This window comes from Rhineura floridana, chromosome 11, assembly GCF_030035675.1.
Source record: "Rhineura floridana isolate rRhiFlo1 chromosome 11, rRhiFlo1.hap2, whole genome shotgun sequence".
Lineage (NCBI taxonomy): Eukaryota > Metazoa > Chordata > Lepidosauria > Squamata > Rhineuridae > Rhineura > Rhineura floridana.
Window position 1 is genome coordinate 51,990,362 of NC_084490.1, and position 22,524 is coordinate 52,012,885.

The window sequence follows — 22,524 nt, forward strand, 5'->3', positions numbered from 1 at the left end:
CCTCATAAACAGGCAAAATGAAAGAGGTTCCTTACAGTTCAGGTGTTGCTTACAGTTCAGGATCTTGTAGATACATTTGTTACAAAAAAGTAAAAATTTAAAAAAGTAAATTCAATTTGTAATAATTGTTTGAATAAAATGTACTTTTAATATACCAAATGTTATAATTTTATGCCAAACCAACTTGTACATAATTACATTTGATGTCCCTGAAGTAACAGTGACTTTCAATCTGTAAAAAGTGCTAATATTGCATTTTTTCAATTTTTCCAAAAATTGCCATTTTTTCTGAAAAAAAACAGAAAAAAACTGTTTGCCCCCCATGGCTTCAACATTTCTGGAAATTTTACATCTCTATGCAAAAGTTATAAGCTGTCCCATTTTCACATTCTACCTATTATTCCAAAACCCCAGACAGCATTTTTCAGCCTTTAATAATAAAATCTTGGACCCATAAATAGGAGGGAGAATTTCCCCCTTGCTCTATTAGGGTAATACAAGCAGCATGCTAACAAAGTTAGTACCATTGTAATTTTGTTTTCTTTTTATCCCCTGAACTTTTGTTCTTGGTTGTTTGTCCAAGCAACATAATGATTTGGGATAATTTTGAACTCATCTCATCCTTCAAAATGCTTCAGTCATATCTCATTCTTCTCAGTCAACATGTAGCGCACCAAACACTGGATGATCTCCTCTCCAACCAAAAGAAGGCCAGCAGTTGGATGACTGCCTTCTAAATTATCCAGACATCTTGTAGAGTTCTTACGGGAAAGATTTGGGGTTTTTACACCTGCTTGAAGTTGGCATCCACTATGGCGTGCACAGTTTAAGTTAGCACCATTGTACTGTGCAAGCATATCTGCATCAAATCAACCAAGGGCACATATTTCTTCATTTTCCCTTTTTAGAGTTGCCCAGAGCTGGTGCAGCATCTAAGGTGAGTACTGTTTCTTTATCTTTGCTAGCTACATACCTCATGCAATTCTGTTGTATGTCTGCAGTTTCCAGCACTTGATAACCGTTTCTCCTGTGCATTTTTCATACAGCATACTGGATTCATTTGGATTTTCTTGTCTGTCATATTGGGTATCTAGAACATAAAGAGTGTTCATATGTTCTGACTTATTGTGCTTTTCAGGAATGGGTAGGTGAGCTGAAGACTTTGAAATGAAGAAGTGAAGAATTGGGTGGGGCCCCAGTGTTGCTTAGTTTTAAGTAAAATACAGCTACTTGATGTTGGGCTGGTGACCAGTTGGCATTACTGTCTCTAGTAGTTTTCCATGAAGCCTGCAAGTGTGAAGACGTAACTGTGGTTAAGGGGGAGTTATGTCTATGATCTGTCTGGGAACGGACTGCCAGGGTCGTTGCTATGGTAGCCATCTGATAACGACTGGGAAAGTTCTAACAGAGACTATGTGTTGTGCTCTTCTGAATTATGCCTCTGAGCTGAGAGGCTGTTTTTTAGTGTGTTCATCTATGGAGAGAGATGTCCCAGAAGGGGGGGTGACTGAAGAATCTCTACATGTATTTACTCTTAAGCCTCTGGCCTTAATGTCTTAATAAAGACTTTACATGATTTAAATGCTCTGAAGAAGTCTTCTTGCTCAACTTAACTCCAACATAATGTATGCTGTTTCACACAACAACGTACACAAGCCAACAGTGGTAGCAGAGGATGGTTACGCTCCACAGCGCATTACACGGGAGTAAGTTGCTGGTCTGAAAGGCAGACGGAGTTCCAGAGAGGGCAGCTTGATTGATTGAACCAGACGGAGGTGAGCAACATGGCTGTAAACCTGTCTGGGGGAGGCTTGCCGATGGAACGACTTAATGAGAAGAATTTTGCCAGCTGGAAGCCGAGGATGAGGGCTTTGCTGATAACAGAGGATTTATGGGACGTGATTGAGGAAAAAACCCCGGGGGTACCGACCGCGGCCTGGAAGCGTCGAGACCAGAGGGCGCAGGCATTTATAATCTTGGCTCTATCGGATTCTCAACTGATGTGTGTGAGAGAAGAGCCGTCGGCTAAACAGACTATGGGATTTGTCCCAGGAATGGCAGCGGAGGCAGGAGGCACAGAGAGCCCAGCCGGTGGAAGCTGTCAGGAAGCAGGAGGAGAAAAGTGCCGAACCGGAGCAGGCTGCTGAAAGCAGACAGGAAAACAAGCGGGAGCAGCCGCGGCTGAAGTCTTGTTTTGCCTGTGGGGCCCGTGGGCATCCCCGTAAAGATTGTCCAGTCAAGCGAAACTCCAGGGACGGAGGCTTGTCGACAGCGGAGCAAGCCATATATTAATTAAAGACAGGAGTCTGTTTTACACGTCTACAGATGAGCAGGACTATGTTTTACTTGCTGATGGATCACGGAAATCTGTACAAGCACGTGGTCTGATTAAATTTGACAAACTTGGACTAATGTCAAACTGTTTGTTCGTTCCGGAATTGGCTCATAATGTTTTATCAGTTAGCAAACTGGTAAGTTGTAATTATTCAATTTTGTTCCACAAAGACCAATGCTTTATAATGAGGGGGGCTGAAGTGTGCATGCAGGGAAGCCTTGATGACTCACAGTTTAAAATGTCCATGGGTGTGAAGTGTGCTGATGCCTTGAGTTCAATGGGGCGGAAAAGGAATGACGGTCAGGGCTGTAAACAGACAGCCGTAAAAGGCATGCCGTCGGTATTCACTGCCCAGATGGAAGTTCACAGAGAACTAGAAGAGCCAGCATCATTTCAAGCAATCAGGCTGATGCCTGAGGCAGAGCAGCACAAATGGCAGCAGGCCATTCAGGAAGAATTACAAGCCATGCAAAAGAATGGCACATGGACATTAGTAAAGTTACCCATGGGTAAAAAGGCCATAGGTTGCAGATGGGTGTTTAAGAAGAAGAAAGCAAGTTCCGGGGAAGTACAGAGGTACAGGGCACGTTTGGTTGCCGAGGGATTCACCCAGCAGCATGGTACAGATTATGATGCTGTTTTCGCCCCGGTTGTGAAACATGAGTCCATTTGTGTGCTGCTGAAGCTGGCAGCGATGCAGAACATGAGTGTAAATCACTACGATATAGGGACGGCATTCCTACATGGTGATTTAAGAGAGGAGATATATATGGAACTGCCTCCAGGTTCTGTGTCAAAGGAAGGGTTCGTGTGTAAACTGCATAAATCAATATATGGACTGCGGCAAAGTGCACGCTGCTGGAATGAGAAATTGGACAGAGTGTTGCATGGAATAGGATTCCAAAGATGCAAGGCAGATCCATGTGTGTATATAAAGAGACAGGGGATGAAAACCACGTTCTGTGCAGTTTACGTTGATGACATCATGTATTTTTATCATGAGCAGCAAGAGGAACAAGAATTTAATGAGCAACTGGGCAGGCAGGTGGACACAAAGAATTTGGGGCCTGTCACACACTATTTAGTCACGGATATTGTGCGTGCAGAAGACGGAAGCATAACATTGAGTCAGGAAAGTAAAATAAATCAGATCATAGAAGAATGCAACATGACAGAATGCAATGTTGTGAAGACTCCAATGGTTGTGGCTTTCCAACAGAATGTGCAGGAGACGCCTTGTACAGATCCTGAGAAGTACAGGCGCATAATAGGGAAATTGCAATATTTGGTGAAGGTGTCTCGCCCAGACATATGTAATGCAGTCAGTATTTTAAGCCGGAAGGTAGAGCATCCTTCAGAGGCTGACTGGCAAGGGATTAAAAGGATAGTGCGTTATCTGAAAGGCACGAAGACAAAGGGTCTGGTTTTGTCAGGAGCAAAGACAGGAGGTCTTGAATGTTTTGTGGATGCAGATCATGCAGGGGAGCTGAGCAGTCGTAAGTCAACCTCTGGCATAGTTGTGATGTGGCACGGGTCATGCCTTGACTGGAGTAGCAAGAAACAAAATGTGGTTGCAACATCAAGTGCAGAAGCCGAGTATGTGGCCCTGTCACAGGCCTGTAATGAGCTACAGTGGTTCGCAATGCTCATGCAGGAGATAGGCATTGATATGCAATTTCCGATTACTGTATATGAAGACAATCAGACCTGCATTAAGATAGCCACATCAGAAGCTCATACCAAGAGAACAAAACATATTAGTGTCAGATACTTTCACGTAAGGGATTGTGTGCAGCAGGGGTTTGTTAACCTAAAATTTTGTGACGCTAACAACATGGTGGCTGACATAATGACCAAGCCTTTGTGTGAGGAGAAATTTGGCAAACTGGTGACAAGGCTTGGAATGAACCAAAGTTTGAGTGAATAAAGTTTTGAACTGTACTGAGAAATAAATTTTTGAACTGTACTGAGATGTAAGTTTGCAATGTACTGAAATGTATTGCAAGAGGTATTGTAGAAATGTATGACAGTATGACTATGTATTATGGAGATGTATTTCATGTGTATTTTGCAGTCTTTATGGAAAAAAGGGGGGCTGTTGGGCTGGTGACCAGTTGGCATTACTGTCTCTAGTAGTTTTCCATGAAGCCTGCAAGTGTGAAGACGTAACTGTGGTTAAGGGGGAGTTATGTCTATGATCTGTCTGGGAACGGACTGCCAGGGTCGTTGCTATGGTAGCCATCTGATAACGACTGGGAAAGTTCTAACAGAGACTATGTGTTGTGCTCTTCTGAATTATGCCTCTGAGCTGAGAGGCTGTTTTTTAGTGTGTTCATCTATGGAGAGAGATGTCCCAGAAGGGGGGGGGTGACTGAAGAATCTCTACATGTATTTACTCTTAAGCCTCTGGCTTTAATGTCTTAATAAAGACTCTTACATGATTTAAATGCTCTGAAGAAGTCTTCTTGCTCAACTTAACTCCAACGTAATGTATGCTGTTTCACACAACAACGTACACAAGCCAACACTTGATGCATAAGAGCTGGGAATACTCATTCACTTTTCAGGTTCTGACCCTTTTAAAAAGCAGCATGTGTTGTCCATGTCAGAGACCATAAAACAATGCTTATTTACCTGCTAAGAAGAATCCAATATCCAAACATGGAATTTCCAAGAAACTGTCATCTAGGTTCTTTTCAGTTTTCTTCTTCCTCCTGTTCTAAAACATCACTCTGGCAAAACAAGTCTTTTAAGCTTGCTGTTTCCCATTTCTGAAGTTCTAATAGGTTGTACCTGCTGACCTTTTGTAGGCTAATTAAGTCTGACTGGAGCCTTAAACAGCTGACCCAAAGCTTCTCTCTCACAACAGATGAAGAACACAGTGACAGTGCTGTAGCAGAGACACAACATCTCTCTCTCTCACTGAGCTGGTTCAGACATACCATAAAGTTGTCATTTTGCATTACAGATAAGCCTTATGCTCAGGTCCTCCCTTTTCCCTCTGGGCTCTCCAGTGAGGTGTTTTTTTTTAATTTAAAATATTTCTATCCCACCCTTCAACCCTACAGTGGGGTACTCAGGGTGGCTCACAATGCCATCATACACAATAAATAAACACACACACACATACACAAATAAAATAGATAAAAATACTTAAAATACAGTTAGTGATATTAAAAGGGGACTAAAGAGGTAAAACTAGAAAGGGAGAAAAAATCAGTTTCAGGCTATACCTTCAGTTCTTCCCAAAGGCTCTCCAGAACAAGATAGTTTTCAGAAGTCTCCAAAACACCATCAGGGCAGGCTTCTTGGGGTAGAGTATTCAAAAGCCTGTGGGCCACAGGCTCTTTCACATGTGCCTGCCAGTCTAACATCTTTCATTCCAAGCATGCAGAGGAGACCAGAACCAGATGATCTTAAATCATAGGCAGGTACACATGGGCATAAGAGGTCCTTCAGGTACATATGTCCAAGACCATTTAGGGCTTTAAAGGTCAAAACCATCACTTTGAATTGGGCATGGAAACAAATTGGGAGCCCGTGGAGTAGATAGACCATTTTCAAAGGCAGCCTTACATAGAGCGCATTACAGTTATTAAGCCTTGATGTCACCAACCTGTGTTACTGTGGCCAAGTCAACTGCATCCAGGAACGGATGCAGTTGGTAGGCCAGTTTGAGTTGGCCAAAAGCACTCCTGCCTTCCGCAGCCACCTGATATTTAAGCAGCAGGGCAGAATCCAATAGTACTCCCAAACTGCTAGGGAGTGCGACCCCATCCAGAACAGGTTGCAGCCCTATTCCTGGAGCAAACTTTCCCCTTGACTAGCACACTTCCCTCTTGTTTGGATTAACTTTTACTTTGTTAGCCCACATCCAGCCTTTCACAGCCTCCAGGCACTGGTTTAGGATGAGCACTCCCTCCCTGCAATCAGATGGTAGGGAGATATAGAGTTGTGTGTTACCAGTGTATTGATGACATTGTACTCCAGATCTCTGGATGACCTCTCCCAGCAATTTCATGTAGATTTTTAAGACCATGGGTGACAGAATGGAATCCCACGGGACCCTGTAGTCTCCCAGCAACACCTTTTGGGACCTGTCTGCCAGGTAGGACCAGAGCCACTGTAAAATGGTGTCTCCATCCCAGCTAGATGGCCCAGAAGGTTACCATGATCTGGTATCAAAAGCTGCCAAGAGGTCCAGTAGCAGCAACAGGGATGCACTCCTCCTGTCTGATGCCTGATGTAGGGCATCAAGCACAGTGACCAAGGCAGTTTCTGTCCCACGATCAGGCCTGATGGGTCTAGATAATCCAGTTCATCCAGGAAAACTTGGGAGCTGAGCAGCCACTACCCTCTCAATTATCTTGCCCAAAAAGGGGAGTTTAGAGACTGGGCAGAATTTATTAAGATCATCTTCCCTAGTGCAAACTCTTACCACCAGATTGGCAAACTTATGGCTTGTCCTTGCCCTCCAAACAAAATTCTAAAGCAGCTTCAAACTCATGTTTGCAAGACCCCTGTTCATAAAGGTTACTGAAAAGTACAGGGCAGGTTACTACGACTTGTACATTTGGGAGCTTTCAAAAATTTTGGATTTCAACAGAAGGTTCTTTACCCCTTCTTTGGAATTATGTGGATTGACTGTTCTCATCCATTGAGGAGACACCATCAGGGGTTAACTCTTCTGCTCCTAAGTAGGTAGGCAGGCCTGAAAATCTTTTAGTAAGGAGCTAGGAGTGGCCTGACCCTACACATGGGGAAACACCAACTTTTTTCAGCAAGTGGGCACATTTGAAATTTTGAGAAAGTGCTGTGGGTGCCATTTCAAAATGGCTGTTGTGGGGGTGTGGCATAACACAAAGTAGCTGCTGTGAGGCAGGGGTGTAAGAGGCTGAGCCAGTGCACATAGGATCTGAGCAGGAAAAGCAAATAGTCACTCGTGCATTGTGAATTTTCGAGGGGATTATGTACTGAGACCTTTAGTGGGTGCCCTGAATACTAGAGGACACATTGGCGCCCACAGGCACTGCATTGGTGAATCCTGCTCTACTCATTTTCCTGCCTTCTAGCAGGGGAACAGGGCTGTTGGCAACTACCTAGGCTGCACAGTTCATTTTTTCTTCTAAAGATCTCTACCTTAGAAATTCTCCTTCAGAATAGTTCCCTTAGGTTTTAGGACTATGAAAATCACATAGGAAAGAGTCCTGTCAGAGACCTCTGAGAAGGCCCAAGAAGCCAGCCAGCAATAGACCACTGAAGCCTATAGTACAGCCTGAGAGGCCACACCACCACAGGTAGGCATCTTGGGCTGTAACACAAGGAGACTGAAAGGGATGTTGAGCACTTGCAGCATTCCAATATTGTGCACATGTCTATCTACCGTTTTCTTTTGTATGAACATTATTGTAAATCTTGGAATTTTATGGAGGAGTGGGCTGACAAGGATGTGCTTTTGAAGCTGGAATGTCAAAATTGCTCCCTTTCCCATATTCTCGTAGATGCATCTAATTGTTAGTATCTCGTGTCATGTGTGGTTCCTCCAGATTCTCTGGAAGTGATGCATTTTTCTTTCTTCCTAGAGAGAGAAATTTTGAAGAATTTTCTAAGCACCTGAAGGGTCTTGTCAATCTGTATAAACTGCCGGGTGACAAGTAAGCATTCCATTATGTCATAATCTCTGTGATGTGGAAACCTCCTGGAACCTGGCCCATTTATGTTATAACCTTGCATGTATGGTTGATAGCCTGCCCAATTGTATGCTCACCTGCTCCTTCTCTCTTTTATGTGCCACCTGTGTCCTTTTCCTGCACTGTTACTCTCTTGGTTGTCTCTTTCAACTTTGAGAAAGGAAATTAAGGTAGACTTGTAGTGATGTTTCCAACTGAGGCCCAGAACTATTTCCAAATCTAGAAAGAACACAAAAAAGGGGCTAAAATCAGCTTCTTCTTTTTTAAGGGAAGTTTTAGGAGTTCTGCATGCCGGATCCTTTGTATGTTGTGGAAATTATGAAAGAAACATAGTCAGTCTTATGCGTGTTTTCATCATCTTGTCAAAATGTGATCTTTTTACAGGAAAGCTATGTAAGCTGTAAGATGTCTGAAGCTAGGTTCTTGGCATGTCAGTGATCTGGTGTGATAAAGCTGGGAGAAATCTCTTCAAAGACCTTGGAAGGCTGTTGCTAGTTGCTCAGATTGACTCACAGTGCATTTCTATACAGACATACTGGACGTCCCAATGGGTTCAGTGGGACTTATTCCCAGGTTAATGTGTATAGGGTTGCAGCTTCATTATAAAGCATCTTCTTAAATCTGTATCGAATTTTAAATCGGGGTTTATTTTTTTCCCTTCAGCAAACTGAAAACTAAAATGTACTTGGCTCTTCAGTCCTTGGAGCTTGATCTTTCAAAGATGGCAGGGATGTACTGGTAAGAGAAGTTTGCCACATTGAACCCAGCATTTACCTATTAATGTAATAAGCAGCATTTTTATAAGCAGCAATATTATTCAGAAAATGAAGCATTAGGCTTGGAAGGAGCAGAGTTCAAATTCTACTTGAGCCATGGATTCATGAGATATCCTTGAGCAAGCCACAGTTTTTTGGCTTCAGTTCTACAATCTGTAAATATGACTGATAATCAAGTTTATAGGGCTTCTATAAAGTTGGACAAAAACTGCAAAGCTCCTTGTATCCTAAACCATTCTATAGAAATAGATGATGTTACTAAAGAAGGGTGCATATTAAATAGCTAACGATGTAAAAAGTAAATGCAAGTTTCCAAAGATACCATTCATAAGAATTATGGGATCCAGATTAAAATTGAAAAACAAACAACCACTGACATAATTGTTGAGGAACTGAATTGAAAGAGTGACAACTGAAGACCCAACAAGAAGTCCATGGTAGAGGTGACACTGCAATCCCAGGCTCCCAGATCCAAGATCAGCTCTCTGTCCAGTGGCCCACACTGCCTGTCAACATGGATTTAAAGACCTAAAAAGGAAAAACTGTGTCAGAAGGAAAACTGAATTCCTCTTTTTGACCTTAGTGTTGCAAACCTAAAATTTCAGTTTGGCCATGTTACAGGTTCAGTTGCAAGTTCAGTCTATGATAATCCAAAAAAAATCTACTGTGGCACTCTTGTGTCATAAATCTGCACCAATGTTTCATAAGTCTCTGGTTCTGTCTGTTTGTAGGCAAGCCACCAATGCAAGCCCTTTGGATAAGATTCTACATGGCAGTGTGGGCTATCTCACCCTAAGGAGTGGAGGTAGGAGACTATATTTTGCCAAAAAAGGGGGGTGGCATTCATAAAGTGACAGCTCCTGTATGCTATGATCGATTTAACAGTACTACCCACTTTTTTTCCTGAAAAGTAACTTGTAAAATGGTTGGTACTAGACTATTTTTAAAAAGTTGAAAAGGTGCTATCCAGAACCCTTCTGCATATTAGCTTTTTATGGAGATCAGTCTATGCAATATGCCATAAGCATATAAAAGATGCGGCTTGGAAGACTTAATAAAATGCAAGTGAGCCACCTCTTATAGAAAAGGCAACACATTCCCAGAATCTGTAGCTGGTGTGTCTTCAAGAAAAAAAAATCCCAACCCCAGATATGGTCATCAGCAGGACTGAAAATCTTCAGAGCTTCTGAATGCATGTCTAGTAAATTAGGTATGCATGAACCAAATTATAAATTGCCTTTTTATTTGCTCAGAGCCAGTGTAAGACTGTTGCTTGTGTGTTGATTTTGGATGTTTGAAACCCAGTTTTGAATTCCTACTCTACTATGTAGTTGACTAAGTGATTTTTCTCATGGGATTGTTGTAAGAATACATATGCCACCCTGAACTCCTTGTAAGCAGGGCAAAATACAAAGGTACCTATTTTCAAGGCTAATTCCTCAGCCACAATGTGGTTTTTATTACTATTACTATTATTATATTTATATCCCACCCTTCCTCCCAGCAGGAGCCCAAGGCTGCAAACAAAAGCACTAAAAACACATCAAAACATCATAACAGACTTTAAAATACACCAAAACAAAACAACTGTAAAAACATTTTTTTAAAAAGCTTTAAAAACATCTTTTAAAAAGGGTTAAAAAAACATTGGTTTTTAAAAAAAACATATTAAAAAGCAATTCCAACACAGACACATACTGGTATAGGTCTCAAAAGGCTTGTTGAAAGAGGAAAATTGCCCTTAGTCTGCTGTGTACAGTGCCTTCCAAATGTATTCAGACCTGACCAATGCTCTCATATTACTGAATTACAAATGGTATATTGTAATTTTGTTCTGTATGATATTTTATTTTGAAACACTGAAACTCAAAATCAATTATTGTAACGTGACACTGGTTTCATGTTGGGAAATGTAAGAAACATAAGGAACTGAAACATGTTGCTTGCATAAGTATTCAAGCCCTGTGCTATGGAAGCTCCCAGTTTACACAGATGAAAGAAACTGCCCTATTGAGGACACAGTTACCTTACCACTGGCCTCCACCTGTGAACCATTAAAGTTGCTGTCACATTGTCAGGATTAACATCCCACAGTTGAAGGATCATTGGTCAGGCTGTGGATATGAAGGAAAATGAAGACCAAAGAGCATTCTACAGAAGTGAGAGATAATCTAATTCAAATGCATAGATGAAGAAAAGGGTACAAAATAATATCCAAGTGTTTGGATTTCCCAGTGAGGACAGTTTGATCAATAATCAGAAAGTGGAAGCTGCATCACACCACACAGGCACTGCCAAGAAAAGGCCATCCCTCAAAACTCAGTGCTCAAACAAGGAGGAGACTTGTGAGAGAAGCCACAATCACTTTGAAGGAGCTGCAGAGTTCAGTGGCTGGGAGTGGAGTAATGGTGCACCAGTTGATCATATCGAGCTCCGCAAAACACTGGCCTGTATGGGAGGGCGGCAAGAAAGAAGCTGTTACTCAAAAAGTATCATCTGAAAGCATGTCTGGAGTTTGCCAGAAAGCATGGGAGTGCCCAAGGTGTGATGTGGGAAAAGGTTTTGTGGTCAGATGAGAGAAAGATAGAGCTTTTTCGCCAAAACTAAGCGCTGTGTGTGGCGCAAACCTAACACTGCCCAGGCCTCAAGACACACCATCCCTACAGTGATGTATGGTGGTGGCAGCACCCCATCATGCTATGGGGATGCTTCTCATCAGCAGGGACTGGGCATCTTGTTAAAATTGAAGGAAGAATGGATGGAGCAAAATACAGGGAAATACTGCAAGAGAACCTGCTTCAGTCCACTAAAAAACTGAAGCTTGGGAGGAAATTCACTTTTCAGCAGGACAATGATCCCAAGCACAAGGCCAAAGCAACATTGGAGTGGCTCAAGAACAAAAAGATGAATGTCAAAGGTCCTGATTGCGATCCCGTTGAGAATCTATGGCAGTCTTTGAAAATTGTGGTCCACAACCAACATCCATCCAACCAACCTGAACGATCTGGAGTGAATCTGCCAAGAAGAATGGGCGAAAATTCCTCTGACACTGTGTGCAAAGTTGGTACAAACCTAGCCCAAAAGACTTAAAGCTGTTATTGCAGCAAAAGGTGGCTCTACTTCTAACAAATATTAATGTGTGGGGCTGAATACTTATGCAAGCAACATGTTTCAGTTTTTTGTTTCTTACAAACATTTCCCAACATAAACCAAGGTCACCTTACAATAACTGATTTTGAGTTTCAGTGTTTCAAAATAAAATATCATACAAAACGAAATTATGGCGTACCATTTGCAATTCAGTGAGAGCATTGGTCAGGGGTCTGATTACTTTTGGAAGGCACTGCATATTGAATTGCTCCACCAAGAGGCAGAAAGATGGTTGGATATTGGTCTGTTACACAATAGACCAGTCTTCCCCATCCTGGATCCCTCAAAATGTTTAGGCCCAAAACTCCCATCAGTCCCAGCCAGCATAGCCAGTGATCAGGGCTGATTGGAGCTATAGGTCAAAATATCATAGAGTGAAGGGCTCTGTTTCACAAGTAGCAGGAGGAGTACATTAGGGAAAGTATGGAACTTCATGAGAAAGAGAGCGGGGAGTGGAAGATGGCTAGTATGGAAAACCCATCCATAAAGCTAAAATTTGTACATCTTTGTCCAGGAGCGATGACCTTCCTAATTATGATGAACACAATCTTGTGTATCCAGATCAACACACAGGCTTCACCTCTGACCTTTCCACCCCTCCTATGCTCTCTTTTCCATTAACAAGCTTTCTTCTTCCAGGCCACTTGATGAATCTGAAGTATTATGTTTCACCCTATGATTTGATTGAAGAATGTACTGGAGCTCCCATTATTCTGAATGAGAATGGTATGTTCTTACATGGTATTTCCAGACATACTGTATGCTTCTAAAAAGTGCACTGAACATGTCCTGATTGTTCTGAAAGTTTTCTTTGAATCCCAAGCAGGACAGTTCTTTGTGTTTTTTTTTGGGGGGGGGGGACAGGGTTTATTTTTGTTTTGTTTTTGAACCCTCATTTCCCCAAATATATATGTATATTGAAATTGTTTATTATCTAGTCGGTTTATTGCCAGTGTCTCATCCTGCAAATATTCAGTAACAAACAGTCATGTGGCAAATTGACCCATTGTGCTCTTTTCCTGGCCACCCATTTTCCCTGCCACTGCACCCATTTTCTTTCTCTGTTCGTCTAATTCCATCATGCCTGCTGCTGTTTCAGATTAGAGAAATGCAATAAGTAGTGTTCATACTCTCTCTCTCTCTTTCTCGGCTTTAGAGTAACCCTTAAAGCAGGCATAGGCAACCCGCGGCCCTCCAGAAGTTGCTAGACTACAACTCCCATCATTCCTGATGACTGGCCTTGCCGGCTGGGCTGATGGGAATTGGGAGACCCAACATCATTTGGAGGGCCACAAGTTATGCCTTAAAACTGAGAGAATGAGTGTAGAAGTGCAGCTCCTATCTCATCAGCACATGGGAAACCGGCTATGCCAAGTCAGACCATTCATCTATCTAGCTCAGTACTCTCAACACTGATGGGCTTCAGCTGTCCTGGGTTTAAGGCAGGTCTTTCCCAATCTAACTTGGAGATGTCAGGGATGGCTAGGACCTTCCTTTTCAGTGTTGCAGTAAATAATGTTGATAGTGAGTGCAGCATCCAATTTTACCTACAGCTGTTTGAAAGATTAATTTTCTCCTCCCTTTTCAGTTCCTCGATACCTGGGTATGAATGTATGTGTTACAATTGAGGGAACACTGACAATGAACAAACTTCCAATTGCCCCTCTGATTATGGGGTCTCATCCTGTGGACAACAAAGGGTAAGAAACAGGCACCATTTATTGTTACTTGTTGACATTATGTTAGCATAATGGATTAAAGTGACTTCTAAGGTTATCCATGATGGACAATACATGAATTAGTTTTCTTCACAGTAGATTTCTTCAACTTTCTGTATGTTCTTAGCTGTAGAAATACTGGCTGAACAGATATTTATTCTGTAGTGAAAGTAATCAGGAAAGCAAGGAAAACCTTTTTCAGTGTTCTCTGATGGGGAGCATCAGGGAATTGTATCCCTTCATTAGGAGCAATTTAGCAAAAATGACTAGTACCCAAGTTCCCATGAAATCAAAGTGATTCATATGCAAATTATATGCTTGTCCTATTGATTGAAATGGAACTTAGATATGCCTACCGTCTTATTGGTTTGTGCTCATAACAAGTCTGAAGAAAATAAATCTTGGATTGCTTATGTATTAGAGTTTTTGCATCATCTTCCTGGGTGAGCAACTCAATTAATGGTTTCAGGGGAAAATCTGGACTCTCTTCAGTCTATGCTCTACATTATTTTTTTTAATGACTCACCTTTCAAGCCCAAAGAGCACTTACAGTAGTTCACAATAAAAGATCATCAACAGAAATAAGTCACTCAGATATGAACAACGGCTTGTTGAAACAAAAATATCCTAACAACCTTCCTAAAGTTAAAAGGACATAATTTAGCAACTCATTACGGAAAGGAACTCCCATTATTGTCATTCCATGAAACCTCTGCCTCGTTCTGCAATAAACATTAATCTCCAATGATTGAGATGCACAGAGCAAGGTTTCACCATTAACCTCAATAAGCAAGAAGACTTGAAGGGAAGATTACACTCCCCAAGATCTCTGAATCCAGAATGTTTAGGGATTAAAATTCAAACCCAGTATCTTGAATTGTTTGAACAGTTTGAAAACTCTTATTTAGTACCAAATGCAAGCAGTAGTTTCAACCTAGATGTGATGCTATTGTCATCCCTTCTCTTTCAGGACACCTTCTTTCTCCTCAATTACCAGTGCCAATAGTGTTGATCTGCCAGCTTGCTTCTTCTTGAAGTTCCCACGGCCTATTCCAGTATCTCGGGCTTTCATTCAGAAACTTCAGAACTGCACAGGTCAGTTATGACATCAGATAAGCAGTTGCTAGAGTTTTGCTAGCATTAGTGACATATTTAGTGCCACAGTCTCACACCTAGAAGGAAGCAGTCAAAGCATTGTACATTCCCTCTTGAAATTAAAACCTGCTCCCTTGCTCTTCAGCATCTCTGCAGCCTAGACTTTGTTTTTTCCATGGATTTGCAGTTTCAGAATATCTTCCTTTTTTAAAAACAAAGTGTCTAGTTTTGATCATTATGGAGCGAACATGATACAGTCTGGAAAGGGTAAGAAGCCGAAGTAAGATTGAGCAGTTTTATGGTGTTAATGTCCTCATCCTTTTTCCCCATGTCCCTATTGACCACTTAAAAGCTAATCTGTGTACTGTTCTCTCAATCTGACCAAATCCTTGGAGACATTAATTTTATCAATCAAACAAATGGCACAGAGGAAGCAGGCACTGGAAAACATATAATTTGCCTAATTGGGGAGAGAGCACTGTATAGGTTTCCATGGCACAGAGGTCGGATTACTCACAGGCCTTTTAGATTGTCTTTAGTACTACAGTTCTTATTCATCCTTACACAAGACCCTGGGAGTGATATTTCACTAATACACCTGTTTAGTGAATTGGGACATGGATGGGTAAGAGTTTGAGATGAAGAGATCCTGCTGCTTGTTCAAGGTTCCTAGTTTAAGTTAATCAGACATTTGGTGATCAGACATTTGAACCCATGTCTCCCAGGTGCAGCACTCCATAAGATGACACTGATTTTCATTTTAGCTCCATGTCACAAATTTTTCTAGTCCCTGGCATTCAGTGGCCAAATGGGAATATGTATGTATGTGTGTTAAGCAACAGTGGTTTCTGGATACCTGATTATAGCCATTCAGCAGTGTAATAAGCATCTCCCACATTAAGATATTGCACAGTTGCACTGAAACTATTGAGATCTGCTCTACTGCAAATATAAGTTGCGGGTGATGCAAGTCTCTGGGTGGATCATCATGGTTTCTCTCTCTCTGTTCAGGCATACCACTGTTTGACACCACCCCAACATATGTCCCTTTATATGAACTTATCACAAAATTTGAGCTATCCAAGGAAGATGACCCTGGACCATTGAATCACAACATGCGCTTTTATGCGGTAAGTTACAGTTAAAAAAACATACACTATCAGAGCGGACTGGAAAAATTCTAGGGTCACAGTATTCTAAACAAAAAAACATCAATTGATATTATAGTTTATATATACAGCTTGTCATGATAAGACAGGGTATGAATATAGAAAACCCATGGTCTGTCATTAGAATAATCTATGTTAGACAATTTATGGTAGATTTACATGATGCCTTCAGTATAAACTTAAGATGAGAACCCACCATTGTAGTCTACCTTGAGGCTTCAAAGAAGATTCTAAAATATTAACAAGTGAGGATCCGCTACAAAATACTGCAGTGTATTCCCACCCCTTAACAGGAGTGCTTCTGTTCAGGGCTGCAGCTTTCCTGGAACATTAAGCCTTATAGTGCTGTTTGTGGTTCTTGGACACCTTTTTTTCTTTCCTGTCACCCTGAAATCTTCCCCACTATGCTATACAGTTGCTAAGCCTGAACATAAGAGCTTTATTGTGATCTAACAGGTAGGGGAAGTATAGTGTAAGAGGGAGTTTTTTAAATTTCATGGTATCTCCCTGATCTGAATGTTCATTTTGAGTATGCTAAGCAGGTCATGTCCTTCTCTCCTTCTACTTCCTGCTTTTTTCCTTTATATCGCCTTCAGCATTCCATGGCTGAACTCTTCTCAACCATAGATTTAGGCTATAGTCCTATGCCCATTTATTTGGAAATAAGCCCCATTGAACTCTGTGAGATTTAGCTCTAATTAGATGTATATAGGATTGCACTAATTGCTACTTACATAGTTTGCCTGACTTCTGATTCCTTTATATCACCTTTTCTCCCTCCTCACTACAGCAGAAGTGAAAGCTGCCCATTTAAAATACAGAAATCCAGGATTTAGTCATAGCTGTGGTGGGGTAGTAGTATCCTCCCTCAAAGTCAGGAGTTCCTGGCTTTTGGGGTTTAATGAGAATCTGGAAGTTCCCACTCCATACAATGAGAAATTACTTTAGTATTTTCTTATCTCATGCCCTCAGCATTCCATAGGTCATGAAAGCTCACAGGTCCATTTTGTGTATTTTAATTCCTTTTAATTTACAAAATTAATTCTGTGCACCTAACATGTCCCCTAAATATATAGAAACCACAACTTTATTTGGGGTGATTCTGTTTTGCTTCCAAACTAATAGGTACCTGACCTATTAGTTTGCTATATCAGAAAATGAGTGTGACCTGTAACAGAGTGTTGCGGTATATCCCCATCTCCTAAGAGAAGTGCTTTTGTTCAGGACTCCACAGCCTGCCTGGAACAGGAGCCTTTTAGTGTGATATTCAGGACGAGGATGGAAGGGGGAAATACACATTTTTTTCGCACCTTCTCTCAACTCCAGTGTTTTTCCTTTCTTTCCTCCTGAATCATCCTTGCATAGCGCTGGAAGGGAATTGTTTTAAACTCGCAGCATGCATTCCTTTCCCCTGTCCCCATGAAACTTACTGTAAGCTGTTAGGGGCTTGACTAAATCAATTCTCTCCCCAAGTGAGGAAGCCAGCTAGCCTCCTTTTATATACAGTACTTGTGCATACCTAGGGATTCCCCCGGGCATACAGAAATCGCTATATTATTTTTTGATGGCCCCTTTTTGTTTCCAGACCGATAGGCAGTTCACTAACTCAAATTGCTGTCAAGAGAGACTATTGATAAGCTTTTTTCCTGTCATTGTGAGGGGGGGGGGAAGAAACAGAACTTTGGACTGAAATGAATGGAAGCAATTCCTGTTCTAAGAAACCCAAGTGATGATTAGTGATCTGTAAGATAGGATTTTTCAGAACATTTCTGGATTTTAGGCATTATGTATGATAATACTTTCAACTGATTCTTCAGATGCTGCTGATGGTAAGCTTAAACTAGTGTCTATTAAAAAATAGGATGAGGTGGTATATGAGATCCTGTTTTAATTCCAGTACCAGAGGATTAACTTTTACACTAAGTAAGCCATATAATACAGCCCCAAAGTGGGCAAATACAGCTTAAGGCACAGCACTGGATCAGGCATCTTTTAATGGATGTGCACAATGTTTTTATTGTACCTATATATATATATTTGTTAATGCAGTGATTTGCCTTCCATTGCCACTAGTACGACATCTTAGGAAAGGGTGAAATGAAGCATTTCAAATAAATAATGTAGTTTTGTTCCTCAAAAATAGCGATTCCATTTTCATCTCCTGGCTATACATCTTTTTGTAGTACATATTCAAGCTTTTCTGTAGTAAATGTGAGATTGTGTGTGTTTTTTCCTCCTGTTAGGCTTTGCCAGGGCAGCAGCACTGCTACTTCCTCAACAAAGATGCTCCCTTGCCAGATGGACGAAGTCTTCAAGGAACTCTACTCTGCAAAATTGCTTTCCACCATCCTAGTCGGGTGCCTCTCATCCTCAATTTGATCAGGCATCAAGTGGCCTACAACACTCTGATAGGCAGCTGCGTCAAGCGAACAGTTTTAAAAGAAGGTGAGTGCTGTCCATGACATATTGCCTGAAGTATTTGTTAAATATATTGGTCCTTAGGATCTGTCAGCTTTCCCCAACCTGGTGCTTTCCAGATGTGCTGGATTCCAACTCCCATCAGCACAGCCAGCATGGCCAGTGAATCTGGAGGGCATCAGGTTGGGGTGATCTGTATTGTAGTTTGATAGACTGTTGTTATGTTCATTCTAGAGAATAAAGGGGGGAAATTGTTAAGGTGATGTGTTAATTGGGTTAACATCTATTAGTTTAAAAACCAAACCGTTTAGTTCCACAGAAGCTCTGCAGGCAGAATGCAGAAGTAGCTAACTTTAATTTTTATATTCCGAAATATTTGTGACTTACAAATACTTGTAATTGTTATAGGAACACAGAAATAAAGTCACTAGTAGTACTGCACTTGATGCTTCTCTGGTTGGCATGCAGGAGACCACATAAACCAACTATGGGTAGCACCACCCAGTAGAGGCAGGGACATGTGATTTGAATCACTATGACAGCTGGCTCCTTTGGCTTCTCCTCCAGTTTCCCTCCCTCACCTTGAAAGTGCAGTTTAGTCAGCTTTCTCTTTATCCTGTTTATACCTTTACTACTTACTGCTGTTGTTGCTTCTCAACTCTTGTAGTCTGTGTCTTTACTGACCTTGGGCCCATTCATACCTAACTACAAAATCCGTGTTTTCCGTATTTGGTTGGTGGCGTCGAGATCCATACATGTCCTGTTTGTGGTTGGATTATTGTGAAAACCTGATTATCAAGCATCCATACATGTGGGCTTTTTTTTGTCTAAATTGCTTTAGCATTCTCCACTTCCCTACATCCACCCCTTTTCAGCGATTGATTCATACTGGTTGTTTGCTTTTTGTGTGCTTTTTCGGAAGGGTGCAGAAATGTATATCTTTTTTGTAACTTCTCACACGTGGAGGTTTGTGGATGTGCTGTTAGGTGGGAAGGAGACAAGGGGCTTTACATAGGATGGAGGAACGCCCAGGGACCGCCTGTTGCAGGAGAGTCTACGGCATTGCGTCCAAGCACCTGGACATTAATGTGATTGATTATTGGTTTTGGAAAGCATATCGGTTTTTCAGTGGTATTTCTAATGCGGATTTGTGAACGTGAAAATCCATACTAGCTTGCAGTGTCATATGGACAACGATGAATTAATAAGGACACAAAGCTATAACATTGCAGATCATACCGTCGTATGGACAGGCCTCTTGTCAAAGCACTGGATAGTGTAAGCAGGCATGAACCAGATAGCCAGGATCAGATTCAGGATCCCCATTCTATTAAAAAGGAAGCTAAGCAAAAGAGGGCAGACCCTAAGGCAGACTTGGCATATTGTGGCAGGCAAGCAAAGACTACAATGCACAGAAGTAATATTTATTGTGTTAAGATTAATAAAAGACACTTTCAGAGAAAACCTAAAACAACTAACATAATAAGTATAAAGTAAACGTTGAAAAAATTAGGGCTATACTGATGTGATGGCATCAGATGTCCCCCAACCTATTTTTTCCATGTATCTTAGTTGAGCTGCAAAGAATAGTATGGACATTTCCCCTGATTTAATCTGTAGAATGACTTCTGGGCCAATGGATATCTATACAACTAGCCTTTGCTAGCAGGTCCTTTTGTCTTTGCAGATTCCCCTGGCATCCTGCAATTTGAAGTTTGCCCTCTGTCCGATTCCTGTTTCAGTGTGTCCTTTCAGCATCCTGTAAATGATTCCTTGGTTTGTGGTGAGTTGCAGGAGGGATAGGTTTAAGAAAAGTTTATGTACTAGGGGCTGTGTCCCAGCTTGCTTCACTCGCCTACTACCGCCAACCTCCCTTCCCCCCATGGTAACTAAAGCCCCCTTCCTTCCATGGTGTGCTATAGCTCTCCCTCCAGTTCCCCTCAGGTGTTGCCAGAGCTCCCCTTCCCTTTCCCCATCACCATCCCAAGGGTCATCAGAGCTCCCCTCACCGCTACCACTCCAGGGGTGGCCAGAACTCTCCTCCCCCTTCTCCCCACCCCCACTGCCACCATCCCAGGGGTCGCCAGAGCTCCCCTGTCCTGGCTGGTCTCCCACCCACCTGGTAAGGCTGAACTCTGGGCCTTGTCATGCAGGCCCACTATTGCTCTCCCCACTCCCAGGCAGCTCCCTAAACCGCCTGCCTCCACCACTTCCCTTCTTGCTTCTTCCCTCTTGCTGCAGCAGTTTGCCTCACTTTGTCTGCCTCCCTTGTAAGTGATGTCTTTGGAATCTACAATGGTAGCTATGGCCCTGAATACGCTCACTGCAACATGACATTGTGAAACCCCTGCGTGCGCATGCACAGAAGCATTCACAGGTAGCATGACGCTTACAAATGTATATATATTTGTAAGCGTCGTGCTACCCGGGAATGCACTATATATATATAGTGCCTTGCAAAAGTACTCAGACCTGACCAATTCTTTCATATTACTGAATTACAAATGGTATATTGTAATTTTGTTCTGTATGGTATTTTATTTTGAAACACTGAAACTCAAAATCAATTATTGTAAGGTGACATTGGTTCTATGTTGGGAAATGTTTGTAAGAAATATAAAAAACTGAAAGATGTTGCTTGCATAAGTATTCAACCCCTGTGCTGTGGAAGCTCCCAGTTTATACAGATGAAAGAAACTGCCCTATCAAGGACACAATTACCTTACCGTTGGCCTCCACCTGTGAACCATTAAAGTTGCTGTCCCATTGTCAGGATAAAATCTCCACTGTTGAAGGATCATTGCTCAGGCAGTGGATATGAAGGAAAATGAAGACCAAAGAGCATTCTACAGAAGTGAGAGATAATCTAATTCAAATGCATAGATGAGGAAAAGGGTACAAAATAATATCCAAGTGTTTGGATTTCCCAGTGAGCACAGTTGGATCAATACTCAGGTATGGTGGTGGCAGCATCTTGCTATGGGGAAGCTTCTCATCAGCAGGGACTGGGCATCTTGTTAACAATGAAGGAAGAATGGATGGAGCAAAATACAGGGAAATACTGCAAGAGAACCTGCTTCAGTCCAGTAAAAAATTAGTGGGAGGAAATTCACTTTTCAGCAGGACAATGATCCCAAGCAGAGGGCCAAAGCAACACTGGAGTGGCTCAAGAACAAAAAGGTGACTGTCCTACAGTGACCCAGTCAAAGTCCTGATCTCAATCCCATTGAGAATCTGTGGTGCTCTTTGAAAACTGCAGTCCACAAACAATATCCAACCAACCTGAACGACCTGGAGCGAATCTGCCAAGAAGAAGGGGCCAAAATCCCTCCAACACTATGCAAAGCTGGTACCTACCCCAAAAGACTTAAAGCTGTTATTGCAGCGAAAGGTGGCTCTACCAAATATTAATGTGTGAGGGTTGAATGCTTATGCATGTTACTTGCATAAGTATTCAACCCCCCACATTAATATTTGGTAGCAGCACCTTTCGCTGCAATAACAGCTTTAAGTTTTTTGGAGTAGGTATGTACCAGCTTTGCACACAGTGTTTCTTACAAACATTTCCCAACATAAAACCAATGTCACCTTACAATAATTGATTTGGGGTTTCAGTATTTCAAAATAAAATATAGAGAACGAAATTACAATGTACCTTTTGTAATTCAGTAATATGAGACCATTGGTCAGGAGTAGTGACTACTTTTGCAAGGCACTGTAGGTAGATAAGGAGGCATAAGATGAGGATGGTCCCATTTTCAATTTAACATCATCCTTGTGACTCCTCTTTGTCTTTCAGTGGTAATGGATGTCCAAGATTCTACCCATGTGAACTGCAAATTGTATAAAGGGCTCTCTGATGCACTCATCTGCACAGATGACTTCATTGCTAAAGTTGTTCAAAGGTATGTCATACTATTTAAGTCTGAACAAAAACTGATCTTTGGAGACTAGTTAAATATAAACCTTGTCACTCAGAGGTTACTTACATTAAACTTTCACCAAGGAAAAAGGTCCGTTTTATTGGAACATTTTCCTACCATCTGTATTCACATGAAGTTTGCATTTTTAACTTACATTGTTTCTCATGATGGCAGTAGTAGAGCAGGAAAGGTCTACATGCAGAGCAGCTTTTTCTCAGTAATGAGAGCTTATCCCTGTCAAAGGAGGAAG

The 22,524-nt window shown here is 41.7% G+C and overlaps 1 protein-coding gene across 3 annotated transcripts in view; it reads left to right on the forward strand.

Annotated features, from left to right (window-relative positions):
* The window catches only part of MED1 (mediator complex subunit 1), a 42,275-nt gene that overhangs the window by 11,243 nt on the left and 8,508 nt on the right, over positions 1-22,524 (forward strand). For all 3 annotated transcript variants that reach the window (XM_061588404.1, XM_061588405.1, XM_061588406.1), the window contains 11 exons: positions 909-937; positions 7,918-7,989; positions 8,689-8,763; positions 9,533-9,606; positions 12,591-12,677; positions 13,540-13,651; positions 14,640-14,764; positions 15,776-15,894; positions 18,177-18,378; positions 20,039-20,134; positions 22,151-22,256. In XM_061588404.1, the coding sequence (XP_061444388.1) occupies positions 909-937; positions 7,918-7,989; positions 8,689-8,763; positions 9,533-9,606; positions 12,591-12,677; positions 13,540-13,651; positions 14,640-14,764; positions 15,776-15,894; positions 18,177-18,378; positions 20,039-20,134; positions 22,151-22,256 (1,097 nt within the window). The remainder of the gene's footprint in view (positions 1-908; positions 938-7,917; positions 7,990-8,688; positions 8,764-9,532; positions 9,607-12,590; positions 12,678-13,539; positions 13,652-14,639; positions 14,765-15,775; positions 15,895-18,176; positions 18,379-20,038; positions 20,135-22,150; positions 22,257-22,524) is intronic.